The 17,394-nt window shown below is 35.2% G+C and overlaps 1 protein-coding gene across 4 annotated transcripts in view; it reads right to left on the bottom strand.

Annotated features, from left to right (window-relative positions):
• LOC128865362 (probable chitinase 10) overlaps positions 1–17,394 on the bottom strand; it is a 36,779-nt gene that overhangs the window by 9,035 nt on the left and 10,350 nt on the right. Inside the window, exons 1-2 of one of the 4 annotated variants that reach the window (XM_054105644.1) lie at positions 8,902–8,958; positions 1,419–1,638 (exon numbers count right to left, since the gene is read on the bottom strand). In XM_054105644.1, coding sequence (XP_053961619.1) covers positions 1,419–1,457 — 39 coding nt within the window. In that variant the 5' untranslated portion in view covers positions 1,458–1,638; positions 8,902–8,958. Of the gene's footprint in view, positions 1–1,418; positions 1,639–1,773; positions 1,880–8,360; positions 8,446–8,901; positions 8,959–17,394 lie in introns of those variants that run through there. The other 3 variants (XM_054105645.1, XM_054105643.1, XM_054105642.1) reach the window with 3 other exon arrangements.

Here is a 17,394-nt window from a genome sequence, read left to right as displayed (position 1 = left end):
TCGTGGTACCGCTACTTTGCTCTCAGCGAAGTCGACAGAATCACTGTGTGTGTGACGTCGCACTTGTGTAATTTAACCCTGTATTATTAATATAATTTTTTCTTCTTCCTGCATTTTTGATGGCATTTTCATTTCTCTCTTATGCAACTACAGCAATGTAACTTCACGCACACTTTCATGTTTCTAGCATCCTTGTCACACACCTACATCTCTCCCCGCAACCTTAGTATTGGGCCAGGACGAAAGGATTTTTAGATGTGCATCCAAAATCAGACCGTCAATCGGCTCTCAGCAAGTTTGAAAGAATCAGCTGATTGGCTGACGTAATAGGGATCATGAAAGCGGTGTGTTTACGAAAAAACTGAGATTATTTTGGTGATATACGAAAAAAATCAACACAGTCTTCGCTCATGTTATTTCGTTGTGGTCTGAAGAACAGCTGATCGGACGAGTGTGTGAATACGTGTGAAATGAGCAGGTAGAATTCTGTTGCCGAGTCCCCAGTGATATGTCAATCGAGGTCACTCGCACAATTTGGCATAGATTTCAGCTTGAAATATACTACCGTAATAAGGTAGTCTAAAAGACTTTTGGAGATCGAATTGCGGGCAAACGACAGCCGCTCCTACTCCTTCCGGCCTTTTGGACCCATCTGTAAAGAAATTTTACGAATGGTATGTGGATTCTAGACCTTTCTGCCATTCATTTTGCTCTATAATGGCCCATCACTCTTCTTTCCGCATACGGAGCTGAATGAGGAACTAGCTCTAGAAACGCAGTCGATATGGGAACACTTAATCTCATACACAATTGCCAAAATTATGCTAAGGACTTGGAATACGAAAACTACAAACTTTAATTTATCACTGTCTAGGAAAGACTGCAAAATATTGGTTGGCGTACTGACGCGTGTTACGAGGCGAATGCAAGGGGTACTTTAAAACACCCACTGTACCAATGCCCTGCTCCGTGTAGGACTCGACAAATGTGCCAGGGTCAACACATTTTTCATCCTTGCAGGGTAAAATAATATCTTCGACTCCAAATACATAGCACTGGCAACACAATGGACCCTAGAGGTCTTAGTGAGATCTTTTTACACATCAGCCAGCACTACCTAACCTAACCTTCATGATATTTGAGAATTGTGAAAGTCGATTGTGGAGAATAAATTTGCTTATTTTAGTTAGTTACATTTAACCATTATTTTTAGAGAGATTGTGACTCAGCCTCTAAGTAGGGGTGGAACGCAATGCACGAAAGCCGAGTCTGGGTATCTTCTACTAATTCAATTTCAATCTTTTCTAGCAAGTTTTTACAGACATTTTTTTTTCATTTCTTTCTCATGTTTGCTAACTCGAGGTTTCAAGCGAAAGCGAAGCTTATTTCTGATCACAATATTAATCATCAAAACTTACCAGCAGACATGCTGCTACACCACCGCTCACAACACCCATTTCCTGTCCTAACAGCAGCACTTTTCTTGTATCACTTTCGTTCTTCTCTGCACGTTAATCTTCCGAAAACGATTCACTTGCGAATATTTGAAATACTTCGATTGCGCACGTCTTCTTTCCTCTTTTTTGTTTTTGATTATAAATGGCTACCGTTTTTATGATTAATTCTTTACGTTTTTGTCTGTAATCGAAAGCAGAGAAAAATAAATGAAAAATAATTAGTATTAATCACTTCGCAAATGTTAGTAATTTGTCTGTCAAGTCTGCACAATGAAGGTGGCAAAGACGAATCGCTTATTGCATACACAACACGTACTTAGCGTTTTATTGGTTGAGCATAAAAAATATATGTATCACAATAAATTATATACCACTTTGTGAATAATTTCGATTCGTAAGAAAGTCACTCTCACTGCCAAGGCATGCGAAGGCAGTAGAAGAATAAAGTTTCCAGCTCAATCGCTGATAAACAAATGAAAGTTATAAGAAAATTTAACATAACTCGCAGACTTACGAAATAATTTCAATTCCAGCAAATAATACAATTAATAATACAACAAAAAGATGATTAGTATTAAAAGCAAACAATAAATCGTCAGAAAACAAAATGCAAAAAGCCTCCAACACAATGTGCTCCTCTCCTGACGCACATACGTATAAGGGAAGCCGCGGCCGTGCGTGTCCTGCATGCAAATGCAAAAACCCATACGCATACGATGAGTAAAAGAAAACAAAGAATGAAAAAAAAAGAATAAATAACACATTAATAATAAAAATAAAAAATGATTCTCACTGTCAGGCGCTGACAAATCGGGAAGTATATTTCGTTGTAAAATCAATTTTAGTCACACTTCAGACATATTTTCAATTGGCTCCAATACAAATACTTGTGCGTATATAATAAGGTCATTGTAAAGTCCGAATGTATGTGTGTGTGTGCCCTCCACTTCATATGAGTATAGTATGATTTATTGTGTACACCAGCTGTTATTCCTGCTGAGTATTGATTGATTGATCGTCACAAATGAAATAATTGCGTGTGTTTGTGTGTATATAAAATGCATTTAGTTTTTATTTTTATTTTAGGTATGCGTGTTTGCATTTTATGTTTTTGTTCGTACTCTGTAGTGCATACACTCATTTTACCGTTATGAAATTGTCTGTGCACACACAAAGGCACTTGTTATTATTGGAGAAGTTGAACTGCGGCTTGTTTCTTAAGTTTTTTGTTTAGTACTTCAATGAATTTTGCCAATAAAGTTTCATTTACATGATAATTTCCAAAATGTTCCTGTTTGAAGAAAATGACCACGTAAGAATATACTTTTATGTTAATAAAATATTCTCGAGGGGCCAGAATTTTTCCGACATTTGCAAAAACTGAAATTTTCCGGAATAAATAAATGAAATATGTATGTTTACATTTAAATATAAGTAAGAAATTCGATAACGCTCAACAATCAATTCTTTGTAGCCAGCTTTGCACCACTTTTTTACACATATCGGCAGGGACTTTGGGAATTTCACCTTTGATATTGTTACTGAGCTTCTTGATCAAGTGGTTCAACTGCTTGAATTTATTTGATCTTACAAGGATTTTTACACAAAATTCGCCACAAAGTGAACAAAGAGATTCTCAATTCTTGTTAAATGGCCTGTGAATGGAAGTAGGCACTACTAAAGTTGCGATTACCCACAATTTTCTTATTTGGAGAAAATATGCAAAACCATCAGGTAAAAAAATTATGAAAAATCAACAGAATTTTTCACCAACTTCAAACTTACACCAAAGTCACAGGTTGTGCTATGGATGTACAACGCAGTGGTTTTGCCAATTTTAACGTATGGATGCCTGGTTTGGTGGGAAGCTCTTCGGAAGGGCTATAATATCACTAAACTGCGGAGGGCGCAAAGGACTGCATGTATTGGGAACACCGAAGCATGTAAGACTTACCCCAGTGCTGCCCTGAATGTACTTTTGCACTAACTTCCCACCGACTTTTCCGTAATTTCCATCGCAGTTCAAAGTGCAATTAGGTTAAAGGAGATTGGCTTCTGGAGACAATCCCTCAAGGGACATGGTAGCATTTTCGGGCAGTTAACACCGTATTTATCCGAACTTCAAACAGATCTCTCTATCCGCAAACTAGAGTTTGAGGATCGTGCTAGACCAATCTTTCCAAATAGGCAGGATTGGATCGAGGGGAAAATCTGCACCGAAGCTTGCACCTCTGTCTTCCTTGACGGTTCCAAGATGGAAACGGGAGTCGGAGCGGGGGTTTTCTCTAAATCAGCCAATTTATCTATCGCCTTTAAACTGCCGAATACTGCTAGTGTTTTTCAGGCAGAAGTCTTTGCGATCCTCCAGACATGCAAACTACATAGAGAACGTGGGAGGGAGATATTAACATTTTTTCCGATAGTCAGACCGCGTTCAAGACTCTGACGAGACCATAGTGACGAGACCAAACCAGCCAACTCCTGTACGGAGGGGATCAAATCTTTTAGGTGTGCAGGTAAGATTTCTCTGATCTGGGTTCCAGGACAGAGGAACATAGAGGGAAATGAAATTGCTGATGAGTTTGCCAGGAAGGAGACTGAATTGACCTCAGGTACCTTCTACCCGATCATTGGCATTCCCCTGACTGTTCTTAAAGGGGAACTGCCTAACTTATTTCTCAGGAAAGCACAGGAAAGAAGGAGCTCCATTTCTTCATGCGCTAATTCGGAAGCTTTGTAGCCCTAGTACAATAACTGGAGGACTCAGGAAGTTCTGGGAACTCCACGCCATTAAACGTGACATCGAAAAAGCTAGGTTTGCCGTTTATCCCTTATTGCAGAAGCTGTGTGGACCTTTTAGAGGAGGAGACTGTTGAGCACCTCCTCTGTAAATGTCCGGGCTTGGCAGCTAAACGATTACGGTCACTGGGGGCTCCTTCTTTCGATATCCCGGGGCAGTGCGCCAACCTAAGTCCCATTGATCTTCTCCATTACATGAACATCTATGGCTGGCTGTAGATATTTGCGTGTTGGAGGTCTCATAATGGTATCAAAATGGCGCTTTAGTGCTACTTGAGGAGTGCCAGGTGCACTGTAAGGGAGCTAAGAATGGTGCCTTGAATTTCAAAGGTGGCACTATGATTGAACCAATAGAGCCGCCCTTAGGTGTGCGAACTAGCCATATTTCTCTGTTCAACTGAATGTGGTCCTATTTGCCTTATATATATATAATATATAATATATAACCCCTATACAGTTAGAATTTTCGAAAAATCGATTTTTTTTTATTTTTATTTCTTAATGTCCATATATTTAAGAATACACACAGAAAATTAAATATTGTTCCGGTGAATATTTTCGAAGTTACACGCAAATCAAAAAAAAGGTTATCCTATGTAAAGTGCTTTTCAAAATCGAACCGCATTTTTCTCAAAATAGTGTTTTCAAACTCGGTAACCAAAATTACTCAAACACATTTATTTTGCTTATTCCTTCGATTAATTACTAGATTTAACATTATTTTAACGAAATCTGTTTGGTTTTTTTAATTTCAGAGGATCCGGTTCAGAGATATAATGGTCACCGCAAAACGTCTTTTTTGAGAGGAGCTCCCGGAGATCAGCTGTAGCTCCTTTCCAAATAAATATTTTTACTAATGCTTAGTCTTAAAATACAGTTAAAAGATAACATAATATGCGTACAAATTTTTAGATCAATAAATTTAAAAGTTTTCTCAGAAAAAAAGTCTGGAAAATTCGCTTTTTTCGGCGTTCTAACTGTATATAACGCCTTACCATATAACAGTTCACTTCAATTTATTTATTAAAAATAAAGCCGGAACAGGATGGATGAACTAGGAACTAAGAAACAAGCCACCATCTACTGGGCTCCAGGACAACAAGGAAATTGAAGGCACCGAGAAAGTGGATATACTAGCCAAAGCAGGCGCAAATCATCCTGTAACTAGCACAGCCGGTATACAACTCCCTCTCTGCAAACAACGACTGGATATAGATGCAGCAACGATTCCAGAAGCGAGCTCGAGATGAGAAAGAAGAAGCTCATGCAGGATAGCGACATTAATGCTACGCAGGCACAGTTTCAGGTCTACAACTATCTTTTATCTCTTCCCAGGAAAGAGTGTAAACTGGGGGTACTGCCTGGACACTGTCTCACTCCATCGTACGTGGTCAAACTGAAGCTAGTGCAGAACGATACATGAACAATAAGTACGGAAGTCAACGCGTGAGGAACTCTGGAACAATTACTCGGCCACTGCCCTGCACTTTGCAAAACTCGAATAAACTTAAGTTCTGCATCATTTTCAACCTTAGAAAGCGTGGCAGATCAAAAAATTAGCAGCCTACTTAAATTATCTAAACTGCGAATTAATGACAAAATATAAAGCTCTTAAACTCTCCATACGAACACTTGTTATCACTATGGATCAATTTCTGGTCTAACCTAGCCTAACAAACCAGAAGGAAGACAAAATAGTACAATAGACGACATGAAGTTGTACTGCTGACTTCTGTAACTGCTTCGTACTTTTTGAAGTGAAAATTTCTTTAGAATCGTTGGGAGTGATTTGAGACTCGATGAAACGAAAAATCGACACCAAAAAGAAGAAGAAAAAAGATATACGTATATATACATATGTATGTATGTATAGAAAATGCTTCATTACCAGGCACACAGAAGGATGGCATAAGCAAATTTAAATTTGTGAATTTATATATGTATGTATTGTATATATGCGGATATATGTATATATGTTGTGTGTATGTACATATGTGCCTCGCCACAGCAAAACATACGGTAAAATTTCTCAAGAAATCCAGCGCGCATTCATAGGCACAGCATTGCATGTACAGTAGGGCGGGTCGATTTAAAAATCGCTCATTGCTCTATGAAAATCGTATTCTAGGGATCAAAATAAGAAAGTTTTCCGAAGGAATCATACCTCTAAAACGAATTCTGATGTCCCCCAATTTCAAAATATCACCATTTTTGGCCTTTACATGAAAAAATCAGCTAAACGGCTATGTTTTTTCTTTATTTTTATTTATTTATAATATTATCTATTTTTTCTCTTAAGAAATTTATTTAGTCAGAACATATGTAAATGAATGAATGTGAGTTATAGAAAAGAAACTAAAAAGTTCGACCCATATTGGGGGACATCAGAAATCGTTTTAGAGGTATGGTTCCTTCGGCAAAATTTCTTATTCTAATCCCTAGAATATGATTTTCACAGAGCAATGGGCGATTTTTTTGCCTTCCCACAAATCGGCCCGGCCTAATGTACAGTAGCCTTAAACAGGCAGCTGCGGTTGTCGAGCATTTAGAAACATATATTTACATACATATATGGGTGCAAACATATGTATTTACGGAGCCGCGGGCACTCGACTTGACAAAAATTGAATATTGGCAAATAATTCTACGCGAAATATTCCAATATTGACTATTTTCGAATTGTCGAGAAAATTAGCATATGGGCGGCTCGTTTTATGAATGAAAGTACTTGCTCTTAGAACTATGAGCTCGAATTTATAAATCAATTTTTTGATGATGAGTTTTTGTTGCACAATACAATAGTTGAAACTGTTCGGCGCCGCCGCGACTGTTCAGCGCTATGGCAACTAGGATGATGGCCGCTACGCCTGCGCCTATTAATGCATTTTGTTCTTGTAGTCGCTAGGCATAGAATTTTAGCTTTGGACGACATACGCATTTACAGGAATAAAGTGAGTGGCCTGTGTGTGCGGTTGTATGTAGATGCATATGTGTATATTAATAAGTATTGTTTTGCTGGAAGTTCAGAACACAAATTTTCTAATTCTTTCCGAGACTTGGTTGGATAATGAAAACATTTTCGACATTCCGAATTTTGATATTGTAGTTCAATTTAAAAGACCACAAATGAGAGCAGGCGGTGTTGCAATATACCACAATCAAAATGACGGTGCTCGTATTGTAACTCCACAGATAGATCTGAATGCACAGCAACTAGAATCACTGTCTGTTCAGCTCTCTAAAGTGGGAGAAATATGTGCATGCGAAACCAGATTGAGCAATGGAAAAACAGTTTTAATTGTGGCAATTTATATTTCACCGAATCAATCAATAAATAGCATCACGGAATTCATTCACGAAAATTTAATAAAGTATACACCAGAAGTATCGCCATGAAAAAGTTCCTCATAAAAAGTTTTTATTAAAAACCCATCTACAGTTCAGAAGCCTTTTGCGGAAAAACTTCAAGGCGCACACCACAAGAAGGAGGAGGAGCTCGGCCAAGCATCCAATAAAGGGTAGAAGCACCAATATATTTATATATACCCTATGATCAAAAAGTACCAGGAATGTTTAATTTAAACGAACCACGCACGTGGGAACCAGCCCATATTTTGTCTTATGTTGGTAGGACTGTAAGACACACATCTGTCACTTTTTAGCGCTTCGGATCATTAGTGTCTGCCTGTAAGTCGCAAATGGCCGTAAATGTGTGCAAACAATTCTTGGATTTTGCATGATGATAACGCGCCATCGCACCGAGCCCAAATTGTGCTGGATTATTTCACCAAACACCAAGTAAATACCATCGTGCAAGCACCGTATTCACCTGATATGGCCCCATGTGGCTTCTTTTTGTTTCAAAAATTGAAGTTACCCCTCCGTGGAAGGAGAGATCAAAGAGAATGGGACGAAGGAGCTGAAGGCCATCCCTACGTCGGCCTACCAGAGGTGCATGGAGGACTGGGTTAAACGTTGGCCCATGTTTGTTGCTTCAGACGAGTCATATTTTGAAGGAGATAAAATAAATTTGCATGAAATTAAACTCTGATTTGTTTTATTTAAACATTCCCAGTTCTTTCTGATCATAGGGTATAAACTTACCAGTGCACTCCTGCCATGAAAAGGCTTGTCAAAAAATTATTTACCACTCGCAGCTGGCATAAAACTACAAGTCTCTACAACAACATATCGCACACTACAAATTTCAAGTGAACAAAAATATTAACAAAAATGATGTAGTCACTTTCCGATTCTAAAGCACCTTAAATTGCGGTTATACCCTTGAAAATCATTGCAAATCAGAATATGGTTAAAATCAAAAACCCTCACAACTCTTTCTTTTACAACAACACTTCACTCTCAGTTCAATTTTTTTCACTTCAGCCGTTTCATGTGCCCGTAAATCGCATTGTAACCCGATCATTACACCCACGCGTGTGAACGTGATTGGAAAAGATTTGCCATTTAACCACCTTCCGGCTCGGCCACACAACAATAACATTAAATTGTAACAAATGAATAAAATGTTAAATGCAAACGTGCGAAGTTTCCTTAAAAACAAATTGTAACGTTCCAATTAAACCATGGCGACAATGGCAACGATGCTACTAAATTGAAAAAAAATGACTGATTGAGTGCTTACTGGTAATTAGAGAAAAACAAAAGAAAACAGACACGCGCTCGTTCGTCGCTATCACAGTCACAACTGAATGTAGAATCCCACTAATTTCTGGGTGGAAGTCATTGTACGCCGTGGGGCTGATGACTGAGAGCTCATTGGTATGCATTGCAGCTTCGCTATTATTTAAAAGTCTGTTGGCGGTTTTTGATGGCAATAGTGACTGGCGGCTTGACCGTAGACATCAGTTGTTGTACATACATATATGTGTGTTGTATGTGTGTGTGATGCACACGCTTAAATTCCGAGAAGTTTATTGTATTTGTATTTGTGTGTATTTAAATACTTTCGTTGTATTAGTGTAAGTAAGTAACGTTGCATTCGATTGATTTTTTGATCATTTTTTGGAAGTATAAAGAAGAAAAGGTAAATACTGTTTGAATTTTTGTTTTTGCATACAACGAGCGTATTTGTAGAGGAAATCACACACTTTCTTTTCTTAAAAACAGTAAATTTATTTCTGGCAATCTGCATATGTGCGTAGATTGCTTCTAAAGTTAGTTTAGATAAAAACATTTTGACTATTTGTGGGTATTTTTAAATTTTAATGTTAATATTAGGAGTCTTCGATTCGCCTAGCGTTAGCATGTAACGAATAGATGAAGGAACTGGTATAAATATTGTAAATGTATGTTGGTAGAACTGGAACAGAGCTGCCGAGAAAATAATGCATTTCTGTTTTACGTTTGATGCCCGATTGGCAGATGGTTTTTGTATAAGAAGCTTTTTCATGGCAAAAATATACTTGAAGGTTTTCGATTGCCTACCGAGGGGCAATATGTTCTGCGTTAAAAAGGGTATACGGCACCTTTTATACAAGCTTAACGAAATCTGCTGTGGCAAGAAATTCCTAGTACAGGGTGAAAAAAAAATAAGTGTATACAACATTTTTTAATGAAAAAAATGTATCATTGATAGTAGCTCAAAACAAATTGTGAAATTTTAATAGACAATGTTTGAGTAACATTATATTCATGAATACACAAGTTCAAACGTTTCAAAAAATTTTGGGACTCCAAAGTTTTGTGGCGTTTTGCACAGGCCCTTGCTTCCAAAATCGACCATACGCTGTAATCTAGCAGATTCAAATCCGGTGAGTAGGGTAGCCATTCTTGGGAAGTAATGAAAGGGGGGAAATTGGCTTTTCACCACTCTTGGATTGTTTTTGCTCCGTGGGTGGATTTTGAAGATGTTCAACAATGGACGAAAGTCCAGGGGCTTCTGTAGACCAATTTCTGTCGTTTTGATGATTGTGAGCTTGTTCAACAGTAAACAGCTTCTCATCCGTAAAGACGGTTTTTTCGCAGCCCGTACCTGCGGCCCGACGTCGGAGCGAGCGACATTTTTTGAGTCTTACTTTCGTGTTTTCATCCGTGAGCAGCTGGCATTTTTGTACCTTATAAGGCTTAAATCCAAGTTCTTTTTTTGCTATAAGGCGAACTGATTCACGATTGATGCCTGTCCCACGAGCAATTTTCCTCATCGAGACTATAGAATTTCGTTGAACTCTTTTTTTTATGATTTTTCGGTTGTTGGAAGTGTTAACAATTCGTTTTCTTCCTTTTCCAGAACGGGTTACCTTCATTACCAAACTCCTTAAATCGGTTGATTGTACGAGAAACCAATGAACGTGCAATGCCAAGCTTCTGTGCTATCTCGCAGTTGGGTGCTTCTAGCTGATGCGGGGCTATAATAGCGACTACTTGACATCGTTACACAATGTATTTAAAAAGAGCTGGAACAGAAACGAATACTGTTTTTTGTACTTCAGAGCACACACAACAACCACAAAATAAGAGCATTCGCTAAAAAAATTTTACATTCATCTAATTGCACAGAGAAGTTTGTATACAGTAAAATTATCAAATCGGAAAGTCTAGAGGAATGGAGTCTCAACCCTTGAATGTTGGTACATAGATGAATCAAAAATGGAAAAGAAAACGAAAACGGGTGAAATTATATAAATATAAATGCGACACATATCTTTTTCTTCTAACAAGAAAAAAAAACAGATTTCTACTGTATTTAATTTTATTTAAAATATTTGATCTTAACTTATCTAACTTTCGAAAAGCTTTTCTTGAAAAAAATTGCATTTTCTCAGGCTGACTTCTATTCTATAGCCTCTCACCATTTCACCTTGTGATTCAAACCAGTTTGCAAGACCAATCTTTTTGACGAGCGGTACTCTAGCTACCCTAAGGTCCACCGAAAGCAACTTAGGTTTCATTTTTAAAAACTTTATTTGGTTTTCCGCTTGACAAATGAGAGGAAATCGACTGCAGAAAGTTGTGAGGAAACTTGACAATCTCAATTAAAAGCAAAAAGTGTGGATTATTACAAAATTTTTATTCATTTCTGTATAGACAACATCACACCGCGCATTGATTTTCAATTAATTGGCTACAGGAGTTGTAAACTCCAAGTGATTATAACTGGTTGATTTAGCGCTACAAAAATTATGTTGAGTCATGGTGATAACTGGTGAAATGGAGTTTCATTCATGAAAAAAGACTCAAATACCCTTGACAAAACGGTAGTTTTCTATAAATTTTGCATTTATGCAAACAGAAATTAACTACTCTCGCCCAATTGGCGGAACGATCCTCTGCCTTAGAGATGCATTAAAAGTCTTTTTTTAATGGCAAAGACAAAATGTCAGCCCAATTTTTTAGAGTGCCAGCCAGTATTTTATCTAAGTCAGATATAAAGAAGAGTCCTATGCTTTCAATGTGAAATAAATTGTCTTCAACAGAGGTGCAATGAACGTTGACGATGTTAAACTAGGGCAAGTGGCAAATAAAAAATGAAGTGAGTATCCCATAAAGCATGTTGTACTTGATTAGAGACATAATTTGTACGACAAGGAATGCTTACTACAGCCGCTGTATTTTATCTAGCAACAAATTGTCTTCAAAACCGTTCAAGAGTTGGATTTACCTCATAAGAAAAAAAAAACCTAGCACTAAAATTTTATATTTTTCTATCGTTAATAAAGTAAGCGTCACAAATATTCAAATTATTGCTTCTATTGCTAATTAAGTTAGGATTATATTGTGTATATCCCCTATAAACAATAATAATAATAATAGCTCCTAAAACCATTTCGGGTTCGTTGCTTAAGTCTTTTGCTTAGCATATCTTTTGTATCGACGCCAAAGAAATTTACCCTTTGAAGCTCCGCTTTGAGAACAAAGTAGTAAAAATTAAATTTCTCTCAATTTTATGTACTTACTTTTGAACTAATTTGAATATATGGATACTAACTTTTTATTAAAAATAATTTTTTAATTTATGTGTTTTCTTTGTATCTTGCACCAATTCAGCTTTTTTATGAGCAGTATGGAGATAGTTAAAGCTCATTAAATATAATAGATTCAGCCAATCAAATTTGATCATAAATAAACCAAAATTTTGAATATAAAATTTCGCATGTAAATCAAGCAATTAAATTTTGGCAATATTTTAAATGCGGCGTAAAGAATATTTGTTAAATAAAAATGTTACCATGCAAAAGGTGCATTAAAAACTCTATTCAACTAATTAGTGAAAGAAGTAAATGTGTAAATATTAATTATGCAAATGCTATGAGTTTAAGCAAAATGATCAAATGCTTATAAATAAAAAATAAAAAAATAATTGGCGCATAAACTTCTGTTAGGTGTTTGGTCGACCTCCTCCTCCTAATGGGGCGCGCAGGGTGATGTTGGTCCAAAAATGATACAAAAATACACCAACACTTTGGCATAGTTTGTTTAAGAAAAAATATACAAAGTGAACACATTAAATATCCGTTGTATGCTTCATCCATCCACAAGTAAAACCCATATTTTTTATATAATTCTTAATATTTTTATTTTACAATAAATTAAATACTCCCAACTTAAAAAATTCAGAGGAATATTGCTGTAGAAATTGTTTACACAATTTTTTTTTCTTTGATTAAAGAATTGCTATTGAAATACCTGCCTCTTATATAAAGGCAGGAACCGGCGGTGTGCCCAAAATGATGTATTTTGTAGTATTTGGAAAATAATGTAATTTTATTTTACAGCTAAACTTTTAAATTAATTAAATTTCAACGCAAATTTTAAATTTTAAAATTTAAATTTTTTCCCTTAGCTTCATACTTTTCATACTCTCAAACCCCCTATATTAAATAATAAAAATAATTAAATTTTTAAATGTTGTTCAATTTAATAATAATGCAAAAAATTTAAAAAAAATTAATATAATATATAAAAAATATTGATTTTTGTTGAATAAAATTTAAAAAACCACAATTTGGATAATACTGAAAAATTTAAAAAATTGGGTTTTTAAGTTCATAAATTTTTAAAATTAATTAAAACAAAGATAAGAAAATATTTTGTCAAAAAACTATTATATTAAATTGTTAACAATGTTTAAAAATTAACAAATTCAATTTTTTTTTTAATTTGTATAATATAAAATAAGAAACAAAAAATATATATTTTTAAGTTGTATAAATATTTAATAACGGTGCATAAAATTAAATAAATATTCCAAAATTTTGCTTGAAAAGATGTCACAGTTTTAAATAATAATAAGAGACATTAAAAATAAAATAAAAATTGTTTAAGTTCAAATTAATTAACTTACTATTAGGTGCGCAACTAAGTTCACGCTGTTTGTCAATAGATGCCGCCAGTAGTGTGCGCTAGTCGATTCTAACATAACCTAAACGTCATAAACTGCTTCGACACATTAGTGATTTTGTTTTGGTATCATACACTGTTGGTTTTGTGAAAATGCCTGATTTTGTGCCGAATAATCGTCATTTGCTGGAAGTGTTGATTTTCCTCTTTTATTCGAAAAAACCACGGCGGCTGAAGCGCATCGAGAGCTACAAAAAGTTTATGGAGATGCTGCTTTAAGTGAAACAAGGTGCCAAGATTGGTTTCCTCGCTTCAAAGACAGTGATTTTCATGTTGACTATCGTCCGCGTGAAGGAAGCCAAAAACATTCGAAGACGCTGAATGGAAGGCATTGCTCAATGAGAATCCGTGTCAAGTGCAAGAAGAGCTTGCTTCAGTATTAGGAGTTACCTGCCAATCCATTTCCAAGCGATTGCATGCTTTGGGAATGATTCAGAAACAGGGGACTTGGATTCCTTATGAGTTAAAACCAACGATGCTGAACGTCGTTTTTTCGCCTATGAACAACTGCTCCAGCCGCAAAAAAGAAAGGGTTTTCTTCATCGCATCGTGACGGGTAATGAAAAATGAATTCATTACAGCAATCCGAAAAACAGAAAGTCCTGGGGACTGCTTCTACGTCGTCGGCTCGAATATTCACGCTGCGAAGTTGGTGGCGCGAGAAGCAGCCGCAATACGCGGAGAGCCATGAAAAAGTGATTCTACAGCATGACAACGCTCGGCCTTACGTTGCAAAACCCGTTAAAACCTACCTGGAAACACTGAAATGGGAAATTCTACCCCATCCGCCATATTCTCCAGATATTGCGCCGTCTGATTATCACCTGTTCCAATCGATGGCACATGGTCTAGCTGACCAGCAGTTCCATTCATATGAAGACATAAAAAATGGATAGCCTCAAAAGACGAACAGTTTTACCTCGACGGTATACGAGATTTACCAGAAAGATGGGAAAAAATAGTAGCCAGCGATGCGCAATACTTTCAATAATTCACTTGTAACCATTTTTTCCGAATAAAGTTGTATTTTCAGCAAAAAAACAGCGAGAACTTAGTTGCGCACCTAATAATTATCAAATTTCAATATTAATGAAAAAATAAGTACATTTTCATTTTTTTCTGTTAATAGGTGAATAAAATTTCCGTTGTTGTAGTTTTACATAATAATATAAAAATTAAATAAAAAAATTGTAAAGCTCATATATTTTTAAGATTAATGTGAAAAAAACAAAAAATATTTTTTCTTAAGTTATATAATTTTTTCAAAATTGGCCTACATCAGCCCTAGGTGTGTCAATTGGCACCTACCTATGGTTAGGTTAGGTAGCAATGGACCCACTCTCCACTTGGACGAAAGAAGTTTGGTTCGTACTTTGTGATACCATTGCAAAAGGGAAGAAAGCGGTGAAGGAAAAAACGATAGGACGAAAAGGAGAGGGATGGGGAGGGTTGAGTATTTGTGGATTATGAACAGTGATTAATTTGTGGTTGTATTAGCCTCTTTTGGCTACCTATATAAATTTTTAAAAACAATGAATAAAAATAAATAAAATGTTGCTTAAAAAGGTGTTGCAAATTTATTTTTTAATCGTAAAAAATTAAAATATTTAAAATAAAAAATATTTTTAAATTCAAAAATTCATTTTTAAGTTTGATGTTAAACAATAATCAAAAAATATTTTCTTTAAAATCTTGTAAATTATATAAAATTTTACTAGTAAAATGAAAACAAACAAAAAAAAATATTTTTTTAAAGAGTCGTATAAATTTTTAAAACAATGAATAAAAATAAAAAAATTCGGAAATTTTTTTGCTTAAAAAGTTTTTTTCAAATGCAAATAATAGTGTAAAAATTAATAAAAAAATGTTTAAAGTCTAAAAAATTTTGAGATTAGTCTAAGAAAATAGTCAAAAAATATTTCGTTTAATAACATGTAAGTTGCACAAAAACTTTTAATAATAATTCAAATTTTAAATTTTTTCCATAGTTTTTTAACTTTTGAAGCATACTGTAAAAAAAACATATTTCATTTAAAAAAAGTCATAAACTTTTAATAGCAAAGTATAAAAATAAATAAATTTTCCTAATTTTCCTTAAAAAAGCTCCAAAATAATAAAGTAAATTATTAAAAAAAAAAAAAAATTTTGGAAGTTCATATATTTATAAGCAAAAGTACGAGGTCTGTTAGAAAAGTATCCGACTTTATTTTTTATTTCTAACACCTGACAAATTTGAGTTACGCGCGCTGACAGCAACTGACACTAGCGACAGGCGGGAAGAAATTCACACATGCGCAGGAAGGTTACAGGTCTGCTTATGCAAGCGCGCGTAATTCAAATTTGTCAGGTGTTAGAGATAAAAAAACAAAGTCGGATACTTTTCTAACAGACCTCGTATTTTATTTCAAAACTGCTATCCATTTTTAATAATAACATAAATCTCCGGCGTAAAAAGAGATCTGATAATGCACGAAAAAACAAACAAATTTTAGAAACTCAAATTAAGTTCCATTAAGTCGCATTAATTCTATCAAATTAATTTGCGCATGCACATAAACATATTTCTTTCTTATGCGCGCAAATGTGTATATTAATTCGCCAACTTCTGTGATTGTAAAAAATTTCTACTTTCTATTTCTCGTTTTTATCCACAGATTTACATGCTTAGAAGAAGAAAAAGAAGAGGAAGAACAAATTTTATATTATTGCAGAGGTGCCGCTGGCTTTAGTGTTTGATAGAGTGTCTCATTGAGTTCGTTGCAGTTTTTTTTTTTTTTTTGAAAACGAAATTGAATAAATTTAAAAAAGAAATACAAGTAAACACACCACTCATATGAGACCTCGCGACAAACTAGGGATTAGGCGGACAGCTTGATGAAAGTTCAAATGCAAGCGTGGAATGGAAAGACTTGTTAAGAACGAATTAAGCACACAGTGACCCAATTAGAAATACAATATCAATGAGCGATTTGTGGGAATAATGAGCTTAATATTTGCAAAAAAACAAAAAAAAAAAGTAAAGAGCTGTTAAAAGTTCGCGCTGGCTGGAATTTTACACATCCGGCACATGCTGTTAGTGGAGTGTTTAGTTGTAGTTGTAGATATATAAGTATCTTATTTATAATAATTCAATTTATTTTATTATATTATATTTATATTAAGATTATTAAAATATAGTTTGATTTTGTTTAATGTTGCGAATTCATTGAATGTGTGTTTGTATTCCAAATGTAGGGATACTAAGTCCATCTTCCGCAAATTTTAAGTGAACATAAAAATTTAGCCTCCATATGGTTGTGCTAACAAGCCCTGGAAAGTAAAAGCATAACATGTAATCAAAAACGATTAATTTCTTCTGGTTCTTTTCAATTTCTGTGGTCGCGTGTTACTTCGCTGGCCCTGGTACGAGTTGAAGAATAAGAGAAGAATTCGCGAAGCTTATCCCAAATGCTAAGCAATAAAATCTAAAGCAACACGAGTTAAATTGTGACAAAGGGCCTACTAATAGTTTGCTAACGAAAATACTTTTCATTCAAAATATATGCGCAAGAACTTCAGAAATTACTACACTGTTTCCAGGTGGCTTCATGTCACTTCAACTTCGAAGTTACAGCAAAGCATTTAATGCAAACATTTAAAATTTAGAGACAAATTTGCAACAGAACTGTGATGAATGAAGGCAAGCAGCGAATTGTCCAAAGAAGTTTCTTAATTCTCCCAACCAAACATCAATCAGCGCAAAGTTCAGTAATGGCACACGATTAGTAGTTAAGATTTC

The sequence above is a fragment of the Anastrepha ludens genome, chromosome 5, assembly GCF_028408465.1.
Source record: "Anastrepha ludens isolate Willacy chromosome 5, idAnaLude1.1, whole genome shotgun sequence".
Classification (NCBI taxonomy): Eukaryota; Metazoa; Arthropoda; class Insecta; order Diptera; family Tephritidae; genus Anastrepha; species Anastrepha ludens.
This window is presented reverse-complemented; position numbering and strand designations above follow the sequence as displayed.